The sequence below is a fragment of the Geotrypetes seraphini genome, chromosome 3 (assembly GCF_902459505.1).
Source record: "Geotrypetes seraphini chromosome 3, aGeoSer1.1, whole genome shotgun sequence".
Lineage (NCBI taxonomy): Eukaryota > Metazoa > Chordata > Amphibia > Gymnophiona > Dermophiidae > Geotrypetes > Geotrypetes seraphini.
In genome coordinates this window covers 398,227,743-398,244,855 of record NC_047086.1, presented here as the reverse complement: position 1 = coordinate 398,244,855, position 17,113 = coordinate 398,227,743, and the positions used below count along the sequence as shown (strand labels likewise).

General features: G+C 41.2%; 1 protein-coding gene across 1 annotated transcript in view; it reads left to right on the top strand.

Moving 5' to 3' along the window:
* DNAH8 (dynein axonemal heavy chain 8) overlaps positions 1-17,113 on the top strand; it is a 1,666,792-nt gene that overhangs the window by 1,608,613 nt on the left and 41,066 nt on the right. The window contains 2 exon segments of the mRNA XM_033937418.1: positions 300-416; positions 10,115-10,216. Coding sequence (XP_033793309.1) covers positions 300-416; positions 10,115-10,216 — 219 coding nt within the window.

The following is a 17,113-nucleotide window of genomic DNA, read 5'->3' as shown; positions in this document are numbered from 1 at the left end:
CTTAAGCGTACTTAGGCGCTCAGCTAGGTGCCTAACTTTTAGTTGTTCCTAGAGCTGGCCTATATTTTGGGCGCCTCCAAAATAGGTTCCACTCAGCGTGATTCATTAAACGGCACTCAATTTTACTTGAATCGCACTGAACAGTGCCTAATTAGGTGCCTACCTTTTGGGCGCTTCTTATCAAATTTGCCCTTAAGTGTGACTCCCTACATTTTCTTGTAGTTCAGTTTTTGTCTCGGTAACAGTACCAGGACAAAGTATTGGAACTCATAGCTCTATCTTTTTGGTGTATGGTTCAGGAACGGCGCAAATTTGGTCCTCTTGGCTGGAATATTCCATATGAGTTCAATTCTGCAGACTTTACATCAAGTGTTCAGTTTATTCAAAATCACCTGGATGAATGTGATATCAAAAAAGTGAGTATCAAATCTTACTAGCATTGTATTAAACTGTCTACTTATTTCAAAATGTTTTAGATCTCTATTTTAAGAAATCAAGTCTAATCTTAAGTGAAAACCTCTAGGGCTCCTTTTACAAAGATGCACTAGGGTTTTTAGCTCAAAAGGAGGCGGTGGCGGCTAGTGCACTTGGCATTTTAGCACGCGCTATTCTGCGTGTTAAGGCCCTAATGTACCTTTGTAAAAGGAGCCCCTAGTTGTTAATGCATTGAAACTCCATTATGTAGTAAAAGAATTGCATCTCATGGAATTTGCAAGGAAACATTTCGATAAACTCTGGATTACTTTGTCTTCAACCTAATTATTGCGTTCATTTATTTCTATTTTTTGGATTTGGGGAGAGGGGAAGGGACAGAGCGCTTTGTTGGAGGGGGGGTTCTTTTTTTTTTATTGGCCAGATATTTTGCGTGTGTAATACATGCTAAATATCAGTGCCATTTTTTTTAATAAATGAAAAAAAACCCAGGCGAACCTGTCGGTAACACAGTTACCAACAGGTCTGCAGCAGTCGGGTTTTAGGATAGTAAAACCCAATTCAAAATAGCCAAGCAATTGTTAGTGAATCAATCGCTTGGTTATTTTGCATGGGGTTTTACTCTTTTGCATGGGTGGATCGGATCTGAGAGGAGACTCATCGGACAGCAGTTTAGTGAATCGGGTCTGGGAACACAAACGTTACAAGATTGGTAAGTTTAGTGAATCTAGGCCTTATAGTCTTTAATTTATAGTTAGTTATTCTAATTAAGATAATAGGAGGAGTGTTAATTACAGACTGTTATTACATTTAATTCCCTGCTAAGGATCAAACACTAAATAAAGCAAATAGTATAACAGCTCAATATTACTAAGATGCAGATGGTAGTCCAACAGTGAGAGAGGCACTATTCAGTCTTTTATACTGTCACAGGTATGATTATTTCCCAGTTGGTGAGAGTTAATATGTGTGCACTTGATGCAAGGAGCTCCTAGCTCTCAGAGAACGAATCCTTTTTCTTAACACTACAGTAGCAGATTTGGAGGAGCTGAGGGAGACCGAGGTACATAGAGAAGACCTACAAGGATATTTATAAATGATCTGGAAATTGGAAAGACAAGTGAGGGATAGATTCCGTACGAACCCAGAGAGTGGTGGAAAACTGGAACGCTCTTCCAGAATCTGTCATAGGGGATAACACACTCCAGGGATTCAAGACAAAGTTAGACAAGTTCCTTCTGAACAAGGACATATGCTGGTAGGGCTAGTCTCAGTTAGGGAGCTGGTCTTTGATCAGAGGGCTGCCGCATGAGCGGACTGCTGGGCATGATGGACCACTGGTCTGAACCAGCAGCAGCAATTCTTATGTTCTTATGATTAAAACACATGTAATCTGTGAAAAATTGCAGGAAGCTCTTAGGAAATTGAAAGACTGGGCATCCAAATGGCAGATGTAATTTAATGTGGACAAATACAAAGTGATGCACATTGGGAAAAATAATCCAAATCATAGTTATCAGATCCTATCTGGTTATCAGATCTTATCTGGTTTGATAAGGAATTAATGGATTTTAAAAAAAGATCTACGAAAAATGGAAAAAGTCTGTATTAAATCTGGTAAGGACGAAGACAAGATCAAATGGAGAGCAAAGGTTAGAGACTACAAAACTAAGATCATAGAAAAACGAAGTAAACACTACCTGCAAACAGTTGGCGAGGTAAAAACCAACTGTAAAGAACTGTTTAAACTGGTCAATACTCTATTTGAAGTTGATTCCAAAAATTGCCCCCCAACTGCTGATACACTGGTAGACTTCTTCAAAACCAAAATTAGTACTCTTATGAGCCAATTTTGGAGGCCAAACTAATGACATGCCAAATTTAATTAGACCAACAGATGATAGTAGAGCAGACTTGTTCTCTGGAACCAATTCGCCATCCCCGACTGGAACTTTCTCTGCAAATTGTTCTCTAAATATACAAAAAAGCACTGTCAGTTAGATATCTGCCCAAGCAACGTAGTGAACAATGCACCTTTCTCTTTCAGAGCAAACCTCTTCAAATGGGTCACTTTCCAATAGCATGAAGGACGATTTGGGCAGGAACTAGGATAGTCACACCTATCATAAAAACCCGAAGGACTCTATTACATGCGCTAATAATTACAGACCAGTAGCCAATATTCCGTTATTCACTAAAATACTTGAAGGATTAGCAAATGACGAACTGGTCAAATACTTACAAAAATTTAGTATCCTGCACAATTCCTAATCTGGATTCTGTTCAGGTTACAGTACAAAAACCATACTAGCTTCACTAATTAATCAACTTAACAACCTATTTAGCTTAGGTACCAGTGCTCTGATCCTCCAACTGGATCTGAGCAGTGTCTTCGATCTGGTAGATCATGATCTAATGATGGGCTGCTTGAATTCAATTGGAATCACGGGTAATGTACATAAATGGATCCAGGGTTTCCTGAAAAACAGATCTTATCAAACATATAGTGCAGGTAAATACTCTTCTCTATGGACAAACTCCTGTGGAGTCCCGCAAGGCTCTCCACTTTCACCAACACTGTTCAACATATACTTAGTCCCTATGGCTAATTTACTACAAAGTCTAAATGTGACATTCTATATATACGCTGATGATATCACTATACTAATACCACTCCAATCATTCTCAACAGAACTAAACAACCTAATCTCAAATATCCACCAAGTCATCAGTGATGTCATTAGTGAAGCGGCAGAGAGGAAGGTCCTGGCAGCGCAGGCTAGGAGCAGCCTGCTCACTGCACTGCCTCTGCCTACCAACCTCCACCACCCCTGCTACTGCTTTAGATGTATGTGGGGAGACTCAGGACTCACTGAATCGGTGAACCAATTTTTTAGAAAACAAACTTAGCTAAACTTAATAATAACTTTATTTTTGTATACCGCAATACCACAAACAGTTCAGAGCGGTTTACAGGGGAAGAGACTGTACATATATTGCGATGATACAGAGAAATATTGTCAAGTACATTAGTAACCAATTTCAATTGAATATTACAAAAAAATAAAACGAGTTCTCCAAAATCAAGGTCATTCTCTATTCAATAATTCTTCAGAAAGATATGTTTCAAGAGGAGGTCTCTGATTTATTATACGCAGACAGAGAAGTCAGGCATGTGGAACAACTCCAATAATTTTACATTTTCAGGTTACAGCATATTTTATTTGCTTAACTGATGGAATAACTAATCAAATATCCAATGACAAGCATAATGCTCTCTTTAGAATAAGAGGGAGTGCTGAAAAGTTCTTAGTCCAGACAACTTCCTAAATTCTGAGTGTTATTTTGCCACTGTAGCTGAAGAGTGTTATTTTATTTTGCAAAGCAAATGTTTTGACATTATTTCAGATCATTGATTGAACCATGTCAACCAAAAGTGGGAATTCTGAGCCATCATGAAGTTCCTATTCCTGCAGAAGAAAACTCCAAAGGAAATCCATGAATGTATGATTCAAACATTGAGTGACAAATGCCTATCATACTCCACAGTGAAGAAGTGGTGTGCAAACTTTCAGCTTCAAGATTTTGAGACTGAAAATGCAAGGTCTGGAAGGCCTCAAATGGTGTCAACTCCTGAAATTGTTGACCATGTCCATGACCTGATTTTGGCAGATCGGGGAATATCAGCTAAAACAATTGCTGAAACACTACAGATATCCAGGGAAACGTGTTGGGTGTATAATCTACAAGCAACTGAGTATACAGAAGCTGTCAGCCAAGTGGGTACCAAAATATTTGAACGCTGATGAAAAATTATGTTGAGTGGATATTTCCAAGTTGATTTTGCATCATTTTCAGTGAGTTGGTGCCAACATTAACATTTTGGAACGACTAGTTACTGTTGATAAAACATGGTTACACCACTATGATCCTTAGACAAAACAACAGCCCCTGCAATGGCAGCACTCAGGTTCTCCAAGGCCAAGGAAATTCAAGACCCAAAAGTCAGCAGGAAAGGTCATGGCCTCTGTGTTTTGGGATCAGGAAAGTGTTGTAATGACTGACTATCTTCCAAGGGGCCAGTCAGTTAATGTAGAAATAATAGTGTAACCTCCTATGCCGATTAAAGAAGGCATTGAAAGAAAAAAATGGAGAAGGAAGCTGTGGAAAGGAGTTCTCTTTTTTGCAGGACAATGCATCTGCTCACAAGGCTGGCAAAATGATGGATATTTTGCGGTTTCAGTGCATTGACCATCTACTCTACTCACCAGATCTTGCTCCATCTGACTTATTTTCTGTTTTCAGATCTTAAAAAGAGTTTGAAAAGGTGACAGTTTGAGTGATTTGGAGGTGATTGCAGCAGCAGAGCAGTATGTCAATGACCAGACATCTGAATATTTTTTGGAAGGGTTACAGAAACTTCAGACTCGATATGCCAAGTGTGTTGAATTTAAGGGTAAATATGAAGAATAACTTGTAAGTTTCAGGGTTCCATGTCTTTCCCTCCTTGGTTGGACTGAGAGCTTTTCAGCATATCCCTCTGTATCTGATTATATTTTCAGTATATCCTTGTATATCTGACTATATTTGAATATAAGTATCATTCAAATTTTTGAAAACAAAGACTAACATTTTAAATAGAATTTTCAGATTAATAGGGACACACTGCAGAGTAATAAGCAGATGCATGACTGTTTCCTACCTTTTTTTCCCTTAAAAATCAAGGTGCCCTTTTACTATAATAAATGGCTCTAAATCCTGGTGTCAACAGGAAGGTTTTAGATACATAGGAGGATGGGGCAATATATGGAAAAACGAAAGGCTATACTGTATTGTAGGGATGTCCTACATCTCTCTACGGTGGGAAGGAGGTTTTTTGCAGAGAAATTCAGGTGTTTAAACTAGAGTGTGGGAGTGACAAAGGGAAGGAAGCAGGTGGAATCAAAATATCATCCCCCCCAAAATGCAACAGCAGTGGGGAAGGTAATGCTAACACCATCAACAAAGAGGAAGCTGAGAGTAGACAAAACACTATAAAAGTGTCATAGTTTAGCTAATAAAGTTCAGGATCTGCAAGCCCTGATGACAGAAGCTGACTTGGATATTGTTGCTATCACAGGAACATGGTTCAGTGATTCCCATGAGTGGGATATAACCATTTTCAAAAGGATAGAGATGGCCGAAAGGGTGGAGAAGTAGCACTATATATGAAAACCAATATTATAGCAGCTGATATACATTACATTACATTACGGATTTCTATTCCGCCTATACCTTGCAGTTCAAGGCGGATTACAAAAGAATTGACTGGACATTTCCAGAGATGTAAACATTTCAGAGGAGATTACTGGACATTTTCCAGTGAGGATGCAATTTTTTTTTTTTTTTTTGGGTAACTGGAATTTTCTGGATGAAGGTGAGAGGTTGGTGAAGTGAGTTGGTGGTAGGTAAGGGGGTTAGGGTTTTTGGATGAATTTTTTGAAGAGCAGGGTTTTGATTTCTTTGCGGAACGTCTTGAAGTTGTCCGATGTTGTCAGCAGGTTGGTGACAGATTGGTTGAGTTTTGCTGCTTGAGTTGCCAGAAGGTTATCGAACATTTTCTTGCGATGTGTGCCCTTGAAAGGGGGGAAGGTGAAAGGGTTAGGGGTTCTTCTGTGTCTTTTTGAGGAGATCTGGTTTAAGCGGTTGGTTAAGTAGGATGGGGAAGAGCCGTGTAAAGCTTTGAATAATAGGCAGTAGAATTTGAATTGAATTCGTGCTTGTAAGGGTAGCCAGTGGGAGTCTAAGAAGGCAGCTGTTATGTGATCATATTTTCTAAGTGAGTAGATTAGTCTGAGGGCGGTGTTTTGTATGGTCTGGAGTTGCTTTATCATAGAGGCTGGACAAGGGAGATATAGGGAGTTGCAATAGTCCAGTAGACCTAGTACTAAGGATTGTACTATTAGTCTGAATTGTGTTTGGTTGAAGAATTTTCTGATTTTGCGTAGGTTTCTCATAGTTAGGAAGGCTTTCTGTGTTGTCTTGTTGATTTGGGAGTGCATTGTGCAACATCTGTCTATGGTAACTCTTAGTAGTTTTAGTTCGAGTTGTATTGGGTATTTGGTGTTTTTGATTATCAGTTCTGTGATGGTAGGGGTTTTGGCCTTTTCAAGCAGGAGGAATTTTGTTTTTCTGGGTTTAGTTTTAGTTTGTGATCCATCATCCATTTTTCTACTGTATCTAAGGTTGTTTCCAGCTTTTCTGTGGTGGTGGGCTCTAACAGGTCGAAGGGGAGGAGTATGGTGATGTCGTCTGCGTAGCTGAAGGATGTGACGTTTAGTTTATCTAAGGTGGCTCCTAAGGAGGAGATAAAGAGGTTGAAGAGTGTAGGTGAGAGAGGTGATCCTTGTGGTACTCCGCAGGGGTTTGCCCATGGCTCTGATTTGGTATCATTGTATTTTACCCTATAGGTTCTTGATTTGAGGAACCCTTGTAACCAATTGTAGACCTTGCCTGAGATCCCTATGGCGTCGAGTATCTGTAGTAATAAGGTGTGGTCAACTAGATCAAATGCTGCAGAGAGGTCAAGTTGTATTAGTATCATCTTTTTTCCTTTACTGATGTGTTGCCGGGCTATATCTAGGAGTGAGATTAGAAGTGTTTCTGTGCTATGGTTGGTTCGAAAACCTGATTGTGAGTGGTGAAGTAGGTTATGTTTTTCCAGGTAGTTTGTGAGGTGTTTTGTAACAAGGCCTTCTATTATTTTGACATACATTGGAATTGAGGCGATGGGTCTGTAGTTGGAGGGGCTATCTATTGGGCCCTTGTGATCTTTTATGATAGGGGTGATTATAATCTCTCCTAATTCCTGTGGGAATTGGCCTTCTGTTAGTGTGGTTTGAATCCATAGCATCAAGTTGGTTTTGAATGTGGTGGAGGCGTTTGATAACAGGTAGGTGGGGCAGGATCCTGGGTATTGGAAAAAACGTTATGAATCAGCTTGAAGAGAGAAGATGTTATTCTGTGTACACACAGGGTCATCTATAGGCCTCCAACCAACACAAACAGAGAAGCTGAACAAAGAGCTGTTTGCAGACATCCAAAAACTGAGTGTGAAAGGCAAAGAAATAATACTCCAAATGAAGATCAGACTTGTCCATGTACTCATTTTCTCAGTGGTCAGTTATGGAAGCAAAAACTGGACATTACGGAAACAAGACAGAAAGAAGATTGACTCATTTGAGCTTTGGTGCTGGAGAAGGATTTTATGCATGCTGTAGACCACCAGCAGAACTAACAAATTGATTCTGGAAGAGATCAAACCGGGTATGTCAATCAAAGCTCAAATGATGAAATTACAACTGTCTTGTTTTGATTACACTATCAGATGGAGAAGGATAACGGGTTTGGTTGGATCAAAAAAGGAACCAGGCAAAGAGGGTAACCTGCAATTGGATGGCTGGATACATTGAAAATAGACATGAGGATGATGCTGGAGGACCTTACCGTCTAGCACAAACCCGATTTCTTTTTAGATCTGTAATTCATCAAATTGCTAGGACTCAAACGCGAGTCAGTGGCACTTAACAATATTCCTAAACTGCTCCCATAGCCGAGTGGCCAATAAAATGCCAGATCTTTGATTTTGTAATTACTTCTAGCAGGCTGTTGTCTATACAAGCACAAGGCCAACGTATGACTTGTTGTTTTTCTTATAAGCCTTATGTTCCAGCCTGGCTAGGCCACTTTTTCTGTTTAGTAGCTGTCTAACTACAATCTGGCATCCTATAGCTGCCGAAAAACAGATTCAGAGCCTGCATGTTTAAAGTTGTTGCTCTAAGCTGCTAATATGAGAAGTACAACCAACCCCACCTCCTCTACCCACAATGCAAGAAGAAAAACAAAGCAAAATAAATCTTTTGCACAAAATATAGAGTTCAAATAATCCTGCAATTCATTACATTACATTACATTACATTAGGGATTTCTATTCCGCCTGTGCCTTGCGGTTCTAGGCGGATTACAATAAAGATGATATCTGGGCATTTCCAGTAGAATTACATTACAGGAAAAGAGTAGATTACAAGTAACAGTGAAGAGTTACAATACATATCGCAGCAGATGTAACATAGCCACGGATTACAATAAAGAAGATATCTGGGTATTTCCAGTAGAATTACATTACAGGAGAAGAGTTAATTACAGTTTATATTGAAGAATTATAGTACATTCAATATCACAGGAGATGTTACATAGCAACTGAGTCAATTTACAACTGGTGGATAATAAAGAATTACCATATATTCTAGATTACAAAAGATGTTTCATGAGCTGAGTCAAGTTTCTTCGGATGGAGAGTAGCATCATATGCCTGTAAGCGGAGGTGTATTTATTGTTTTGATGTTTGCATGCTGTTGATTAATTAATGTTGATGATATGGACAGTAGGGGTGTTTATTTTGGTTGGATAAAGAGATTCTGTTCCCTAAAGAATTGATTGGGAACTCATTAGATGGCGGTTTAGATTGATGGGAGATATTTTTTGAACAGTAGTGTTTTTATTTCTTTTCGGAACTCTTTTATGTCTGTAATTTCGATCAATAATTTTGAGATGTCGGAGTCAATATTAGCTGCCTGTGTCCCTAGTAGGTTGTCATAAAGTTTCTTGCGTCGAGTACCATTGAGAGGAGGGTAGGTGAAAATGTTCTGTGTTCTCCTTCTTCTGGATAAGAGATAGTAGTGAAAACGGTTGTTTAGGTAGCTGGGTGCCGCGCCGTGGGTTACTTTGAATAGGAGACAGTAGAGTTTGAATTGTGTTCTTGCTTTTATTGGTAGCCAGTGAGATTCTAAGTATGCTTTGGTAATATGGTCGTATTTGCTGAGTGAGTATATGAGTCTGAGGGCTGTACATGCTTCTTAACAGTGTTTATAACTGAATACAATAGAGAACATCCCTGAAGCTAGATCTCAAGCCCAGGAAGAAGGATGCCACTTCAAAGGAGAGAAGCAGCAGCTCCAAATTTAACAATCAACAGGTATCAAGATGTATTGACATAACAGAGAAGTCAAAGTTCAGTGAATCCCAGCAAAAGGGAGCCACCTTATCTTCTGCACTTCTGGCACTCACTGCCACTGTTGAAGTTTGGCGTGAGTAACTGAAGCCACCGCTGATGAAGATGGTGTAGATGAGGACGGAACCCCTTTCAACCCCTGTAGGATTTGCCAAGCCTCAGATATTGTGTTCAGTCGGTGAGTCTTGCCCGCAAACACAAAAGACAAAGCAAAGGGGAAGCTCCAATGGTACAAAATTGTTTTCCTTTTGTAAAGTCTCCAACACCGGTTTAAAATTTTCTCTTAACCACTCATACATTTCCAGTGCCAAGTCAATGAATTAGAGTGGAGCACAGTTGGACAACTTTAATGATGCTATTTGTAAATTTTTTAATAGATTGAGCCTGCCAGGACAGCCAGGGAAAAATGCCTGAGTGCCTGGACAAAGTCATGTAAACCATTCTGAGCTCCCCTGGAAGAACAGTATAAAAGATTGAATAAATAAATAAATAAGTATGCATGTACTGAGGACACATTCTAGTACTGATTAGACCAAGAGATTTTTTTATTAGTACTTATCCGCTGCCTAATTCATTATTTAAGAAAGGGACTTGAGTTTTCTTTCAAATTTGTTGTTGTTTTATCGCACATAGGGTGTTTCTTGGAGCACTGTACGCTACATGATTGGAGAAGTACAGTATGGAGGCCGAGTCACCGATGATTTTGATAAGCGGCTGCTTAATTGCTTTGCCAGGGTAAGAAGATTAGATAAAAGCTATTTCATTCCATTATAATTTGCAGTTTTACTTAAGCTAGGCTTAAGGGGGAAAGTTAGCAACAAAGGGTTGCTGTTAAGATGGGGGTTATTTTACTGTTAACCTGGGTTATTAATAAATAAGGGGTCAATATTCAAAGCAATTTAAGTGTCCAGAAATGGCTCCTGGCCAGTTAAGTTGCTTGTTTTGGGCTAACGGCTCATTTTCATGGGCTAAGTTAGTGCTGCTGAAAATGTCCCCCTGGTGGGGGTGTTCCGAGGGTTAAGTGCTGGTTAAGTGGCTGGTTAAGTGCTGATACTCAGCACTTAGCTGGCTAAGGTAACCACATAAATAGGATGTATAAAAGTCTGGTATATCATTGAGGTCTGTTACTAAGTTGTGGTAAGTATTAGAATATGTTTACCACAGCCTAAAATGGCATCCTGTGATAATTTTCAAATATGTGCATATAAACCAGTGGTCTCAAACTCATGGCCTGGGGGCCACATGCGGCCCCCCAGGTACTATTTTGAGGCCCTCGGGATGTTTATCATAATCACAAAAGTAAAATAAAACCGTTTCTCGATCATATGTCTCTTTAGCTATAAATGACAATATTATTATTAAGACTTAGCCAAAAGGAAAGATTTATAAACTATAAAGAGTTTTACCTCATGCAAAATTGTCATCGACTATAATAAAACGCTAAGCGCGCATGCCCATGGCAGGTAGAAGTGCGCATGCGCGTCTAGGGTTCTGTTTTCCCGTAATGCAGTTCGTTGTCGTCGCCCACCCCCCGCCCCCGAACCCCCGTTGACCCTCCAACCCGACTGTCCCACTGCGAGATGAACACAAACCTCCCACCTCCAGCAGCGTCCGCAGCACTCCAAACACGCTGCCTCGCGGCCCTCCACCGCCACGATTTCAGGGCAGCAGAAGGCCGCGAAGCAGTGCGCCCAGAGCGCTTCGGACACTGCCGGAGCCAGGAGGCCTATCGGTCAACTCGCAATGGGAAGGTCAGTGGGGTCGGCTGCACGGCTGCGGTAGTGGCGGGGACGGGGTGAAGATGGAAACATGCTTCTCAAGGGTTATACTGCAAAGAGGGATGGGAGGGAGGCAGGCAGGCAGGCTTCGGAGGGTGGGGGTGAGACAAAGTTTGGACATAGGAAGGGGCACTGAGGGCACTAAGAACACAGGACAGAGGCACTGGGGGCATTAAGGACATGGGAAGGAGACACTTGGGGTACTAAGGACACAGGACAGAGACAATGGGGCACTAAGACACAGGACAGAGGCACTGGGGGCAATAAGGACATGGGAAGGAGGCACTGGGGGCACTATGGACACAGGACGGAGGCACTGGGGGCAGTGTGGACAGGACGGAGGCACTGGGGGCACTAAGGACATAGGAAGGAGGCACTGGGGTCACTAAGGACATAGGAAGGGGTACTAAGGACATGGGAAGGAGGCACTAAGGACATAGGAAGGTGCACTGAGGGCACTAAGGACATAGGATGGGACACTAAAGACATAGGAAGGCGGAACTGGGGGCACTAAGGACATAGGATGGGACACTATGGACATAGAAAGGGGGCCACGGAGAGACAGGCAGGTATGGCGCAACAGAGAAATACAGGCAGGCAGGGGGCCAGGGAGACAGAGACAGAAAGAAAGACAGACAGACAAGGGACCAGAGAGAGACACAAACAGAAAGAATGACAGACAGACAGCGTCCAAGAAGACAAAGACAAAGAAAAAAAACCCAGACAGACATCTACTCTAGCACCCATTAATGTAACGGGCTTAAACACTAGTTTCTTTTTTTTTTTTTTTATAAATCTTTATTCATTTTTACATTTTACAACAAGTATTCCAATAATTGACAATTGAAATTAAATACATCACTTGACTTTCTATCATATTATACATTAATACATAAAATTTAACACCTTCCCTCCCGCCCCTACCATAACATATGCAATCAAATATATCCTATAAAATATTATTTTCTATTGATCTAAACATTTAATAAAATTCAGAATTCCACCCCTCCCACCCCTTCTAGCCAATCGGAATCGTAGGCCACTCCCAGTGCATCCCAGAATGGGCCAATCAGGGTCTTAGGCCCTGCCCCGGTGCATCCCAGGATGCACCAGAAAGGGGAAAGCTTGTCATTCTGTGGAGGCGGGCTTGCCGGCAGGAGGGAGTAGACATCCATCTTGACGACCATCAGAGAAATGTACAGGGGCATTTGGGGGATGGCATGGGGATCTTGGGGGGGAGGGGTCAGGGGGCCAGCAGCAGGAGAGGGTGGGCATTCCTCCAGCCAAGGGATATCTCAGTGGGAGAAATTGGGCACACCTCCTGCTGTAGATATTTGGGGGGGGGGCTTCTGGAGTTCCAGCAGAAGAGAGTGGGCATCCTTCCTGCCAGTTAAGTTCATGGGGAGGGGGGGGGGGCGAGCTCCCTGCCACAGTTGCTAAACTGATCATGGCAGGGAGATTCCCTTGCTGCAATCGGCTTAGTGTCTGCGTCTGTTTGAAATGTAAACCAGTATTTTGCTGGCCTACATTTCAGGCACCTATTGCAGCTCTAGGGAGATGCCTAGGGCTGCCTAAGCTTGCCTAAGGCCAGTTCCGGGCAAAGCCACGCCCACATCTAGCCTTGGGTGAGCTTAGGTAGCCCTACGCATTTCCCTTGGCTTGTGAAAAAGCTTACAATGTAGGCTGCCTGTGTTGGGGTGTTGTTTTTTTGTTGTTGTTTTTTTAACGTGCATTCCGATTGGCTGGTTAGACAGTGGTAGGATACCTACTGACGCCTACAATTGGGATGCCATTTATAGAATTTGCCCCTAAGTGCATTAGCATAGAGGATGCTAAACAATAAAGGCACCCATAGGAATATAATGGTCATCTTTAACATTTAGCATGCACTAATGCACTTAGTGCCCTTTGATGAATTCCTCCCTTACATTTTATAGAATCACGTGTCCCATAACCTTTAGGCATACCCATTTAGGCAAAGGAAAACCAGGCCTATATCCCTACATCTTACTTATGCACATCATCAGGCATACTCTATGCCTAACTTCTAGGAATACCTGTGGTCTGCCCATGCCCCTCCCTTGGCTATTCCCCCAGTCAAATTAATGTACTAGAACTTTCCAAGTTGTACATGTCATTTTTAATTAGTGCCAATTAGCATCAGCCAGTTAGGCCTATTAAACAATTAATTTATGTATGCGCACACAGTGTAAGGCACCGTATACAGAATTGGGGGGTTAGTGCATGCTAAGCTTTAGAAAAATGACTCCAAAGGGTGCCATGAGTTAGATTTCTGATCTATCATTTTTACTTTATAAATTCTATTTTTTCAGAAAGCTGGAAAACCATTGTAATATATTTCCTGAAAAGCCTATCTCATACAATAGTGGCTATAAAATATCATGATCCACTAAGTTAAATGCTGAAGATAAATCAAACTGTAATAGCAAGACCTTATTGCTTTTTGATAACCATAATCTTATATGTGTCATAATAGTAACTAATAAACTTTCAGTGCTAAAACCACTGCGGAATCCACCCTGAGATTCATGAAGTGTATTATCCCAGGGACAGCAGGCAGATATTCTTGACTGATGGGTGACGGCACCGACGGAGCCCCGGTACGGACAATTTTAGAGTGATTGCACTCTAAGAACTTAGAAAGTTCTAGCTAGGCCGCACTGCGCATGCGCGAGTGCCTTCCCGCCCGACAGAGGCGTGCGGTCCCCAGTTTCTTAGTTTCCGCGGAGCTAAGAAGACGCGTGTTTCCAATGGCTGTTGGAAAATTTTCTTTTTTCATCGCCTTCCCGCTCGTGCGTTATTTTTCTTCGTGAAATTCTTCACGTAATTTTTTTCTTTCTTTTACTTGTAAAAAAAAAAAAAAGTCAAATTTTTTCGACTTTTTTCGGTCGGCCCCAGCGGGGCCTGTTGGCACCATCGAAGCCTCGGGCTTCGATTTTGCTACGGCTGTTTTTCCCTTCATGCCCCCTTCACCGGGTTTTAAAAAGTGCCAGCGGTGTGCACGCCCTATTTCTTTGTCCGACCCGCATAAGTGGTGCCTCCAGTGTTTGGGTCCGGACCATAGGGCAGAAACGTGCACCCGCTGTAGTTCTCTTTAAAAGAGAACTTTGAAAAATCGCCAAATTCAACAGCGGTTTCTTTTCGGTGCCGCTATGGAAGTTCCACCGGCATCGACTCCGGCAACTTCCTCTAAGTCGACACCGGTGGTTTCGACACCGCAAGAGATTTTGTCGGTGTCGCACCCTGTAGGTAAGCCAGCTAAGAAGCCATCCCCTACTGTTCTTGGCCCACCTGCAGACTGCACGTCGGCCCCGCAAACGCTCCGCTCCCATAGAAGTGACTGCCTCTTCATCGGCATCAACTTCGCCTGAGCGTCGAGCTGCACCGCAGGAAAAAAGCGGTACCGGTGCCATCGGGACCGTCTCTGGATGAGCGTATAGCATCCATTCTTCAGGTCCAGCTTAAGGAGCAATTACAACACCTACTCCCGGCTCTGCTAACTCCGAACCTTCCGGTGTCGGTCCCCACTGAGCCTACGGTACCGATCGTCGACCAGCCTATTTTGTCGGCATCGATGTTATCGGCACCGCTTAAATCTGCCTCTTCCATGTCTATGCCTATTTTATTGGCAGAGCCAAAGTCTCTTCGACGTACGGCTCACATGGCCTCTGATCCGGTACCGATCTCCGACACCCGTATCGCTGTACAGTCACCGGGTACGGTGTCGATGCGTTTAGGTAAATCGGTACGCAAAACCAGGCATACCAAATCCTCTACTCCTCTATCTCAGGGCCGTCTTCCATCGGTACGTGACCCTGATTTATGGGATGACTCTGATGATCCCCTCGGCACCGAGGAGGATTTTTCATCTGATGAGGCTGACCCATCGGTGCAGGATCCTGCTAGTAAGCCAGAGCACTCTTCCTTCACTAAATTTCTAAGGGAGATGTCAGACACCCTTTCTCTGCCCTTGGAGTCTGATTCCAAAAAGTCAAAAGCATTCCTCGAGGCTTTGGACTTTGACCAACCTCCCAAAGAATTTTTAAAGTTACCCCTTCATGATATATTAAGGGAAACTTTTTTTTTTTAAATTCTTTATTCATTTTCATATTTTACATAAAGTGTACAAAATATTGAATTACAACTAATGAATACACAATATCACTTTTATATTTATTACATAATAATCTAAACATATTTTTATCCCCTCCCCCACCCCTCACCCTTCAAGTACTTTCCAATCACCTTATACATATTGTATACCATATTATAACATGTTATGTAATATTATTTTCACTACCCCCCCTCCATTTGTGCCATAAAGAAGACAATGAAAAGAAGAAGAGAAATCCCACTATTCATTCACTACAATATTTTGTCAATGGCCCCCATATTTTTATAAATTTAGGATATGTCCCTCTTTGTATTGCTATTGCTCTTTCCATTTTGAATATATGACAAATTGTATTCCACCAAAATGTATAATTAAGGTTACTATGATTATTCCAGTTATTGGTTATATGCTGAATGGCAACCCCTGTCATGACTAATAAAAGCTTGTTATTTTCTGGTGAAATTTGACTTTTTTTTTCTCATCATCATTCCAAATAACACTGTATCATATGATATTTCTACATGATTTTCCATCAATTTCTTAATTTGTGGCCAAATTACATTCCAAAAACTTTTAATGTAGGGACAATGATACAGTAAATGATCCAATGTCCCAGGTTCCAGATTACAGTGCCAGCATTTATTGGACTTAGAACTATCTAATTTTTGCAAACGTGTAGGGGTCCAAAAAGCTCTATGTAATAAAAAAAACCAAGTTTGTCTCATAGATGCTGACACTGTACATCTCATTCTCCAAGACCAAATTAGTGGCCATTGAGATGCAGTAATTTGATGCTTAATCTCAATGCTCCAAATGTCTCTTAGACCATTTTTTGGTTTTTTATTCAAATATCCAGATATTAATTTATACCACAATGCGGCTTGATGCCCTAGGAAGTCTGCTTGAAAACATAAGAACTCTAAACTATATTGATTATTCAATGTTTTCCATTCAGGGAATCCAACCTGAATGGCCTGCTTCAATTGCAACCATTTAAAGCTTTGTGTTTTACTAAGACCAAATCTATGTTGCAATTGTGAAAATTCCAGCAGTTTACCTTCCGAAATAACATCATTCAGAGATCTAATGCCTGCAATAATCCAGTCCTTCCAAAGGATTTGAGCTCCGCCAATTTTAATCTTGGAGTTTATCCATAAAGACTGATTAGTTGACTTGTTTATTGGGATAGGTGTTAATTTACTTATAAATCTCAACGTTTTCCAAGTATCCATTAATATCTTATTTTCTCTGTATCTTCTAGGCATGTTAATACTTGGAAGATGAACTAAATTTAGGGGAAACATAAGGCGCCATTCCAAATATAACCAATCCGGTGCATTATCTATCATTTCTGGGAGGATCCAATACATACCCTGACGTAAAATATAGGCTTGATGGTACCTATAAAAATTTGGAAAATTTACCCCTCCCTCCTTAATTGATTTTTGCAAAGATACCAAAGCTATTCTATGCGTTTTACCAAGCCAAAGAAATTTCGTTAAAATGCTATTAAGCTTTTTATAAAAGGATCCCTGAAAATAAATAGGTATCATACTCATTTGGTAACAAACTACAGGCAACATCATCATTTTAATAGTTTGAACTCTCCCCCACCAAGAAATATGTAAAGGGTTCCATTGCTCACACAACTCCGTAACTCTTTTTAATACAAATTTTTCATTTTCTTTTACGGTATCTTCAATTGTATTTTTAACTTGA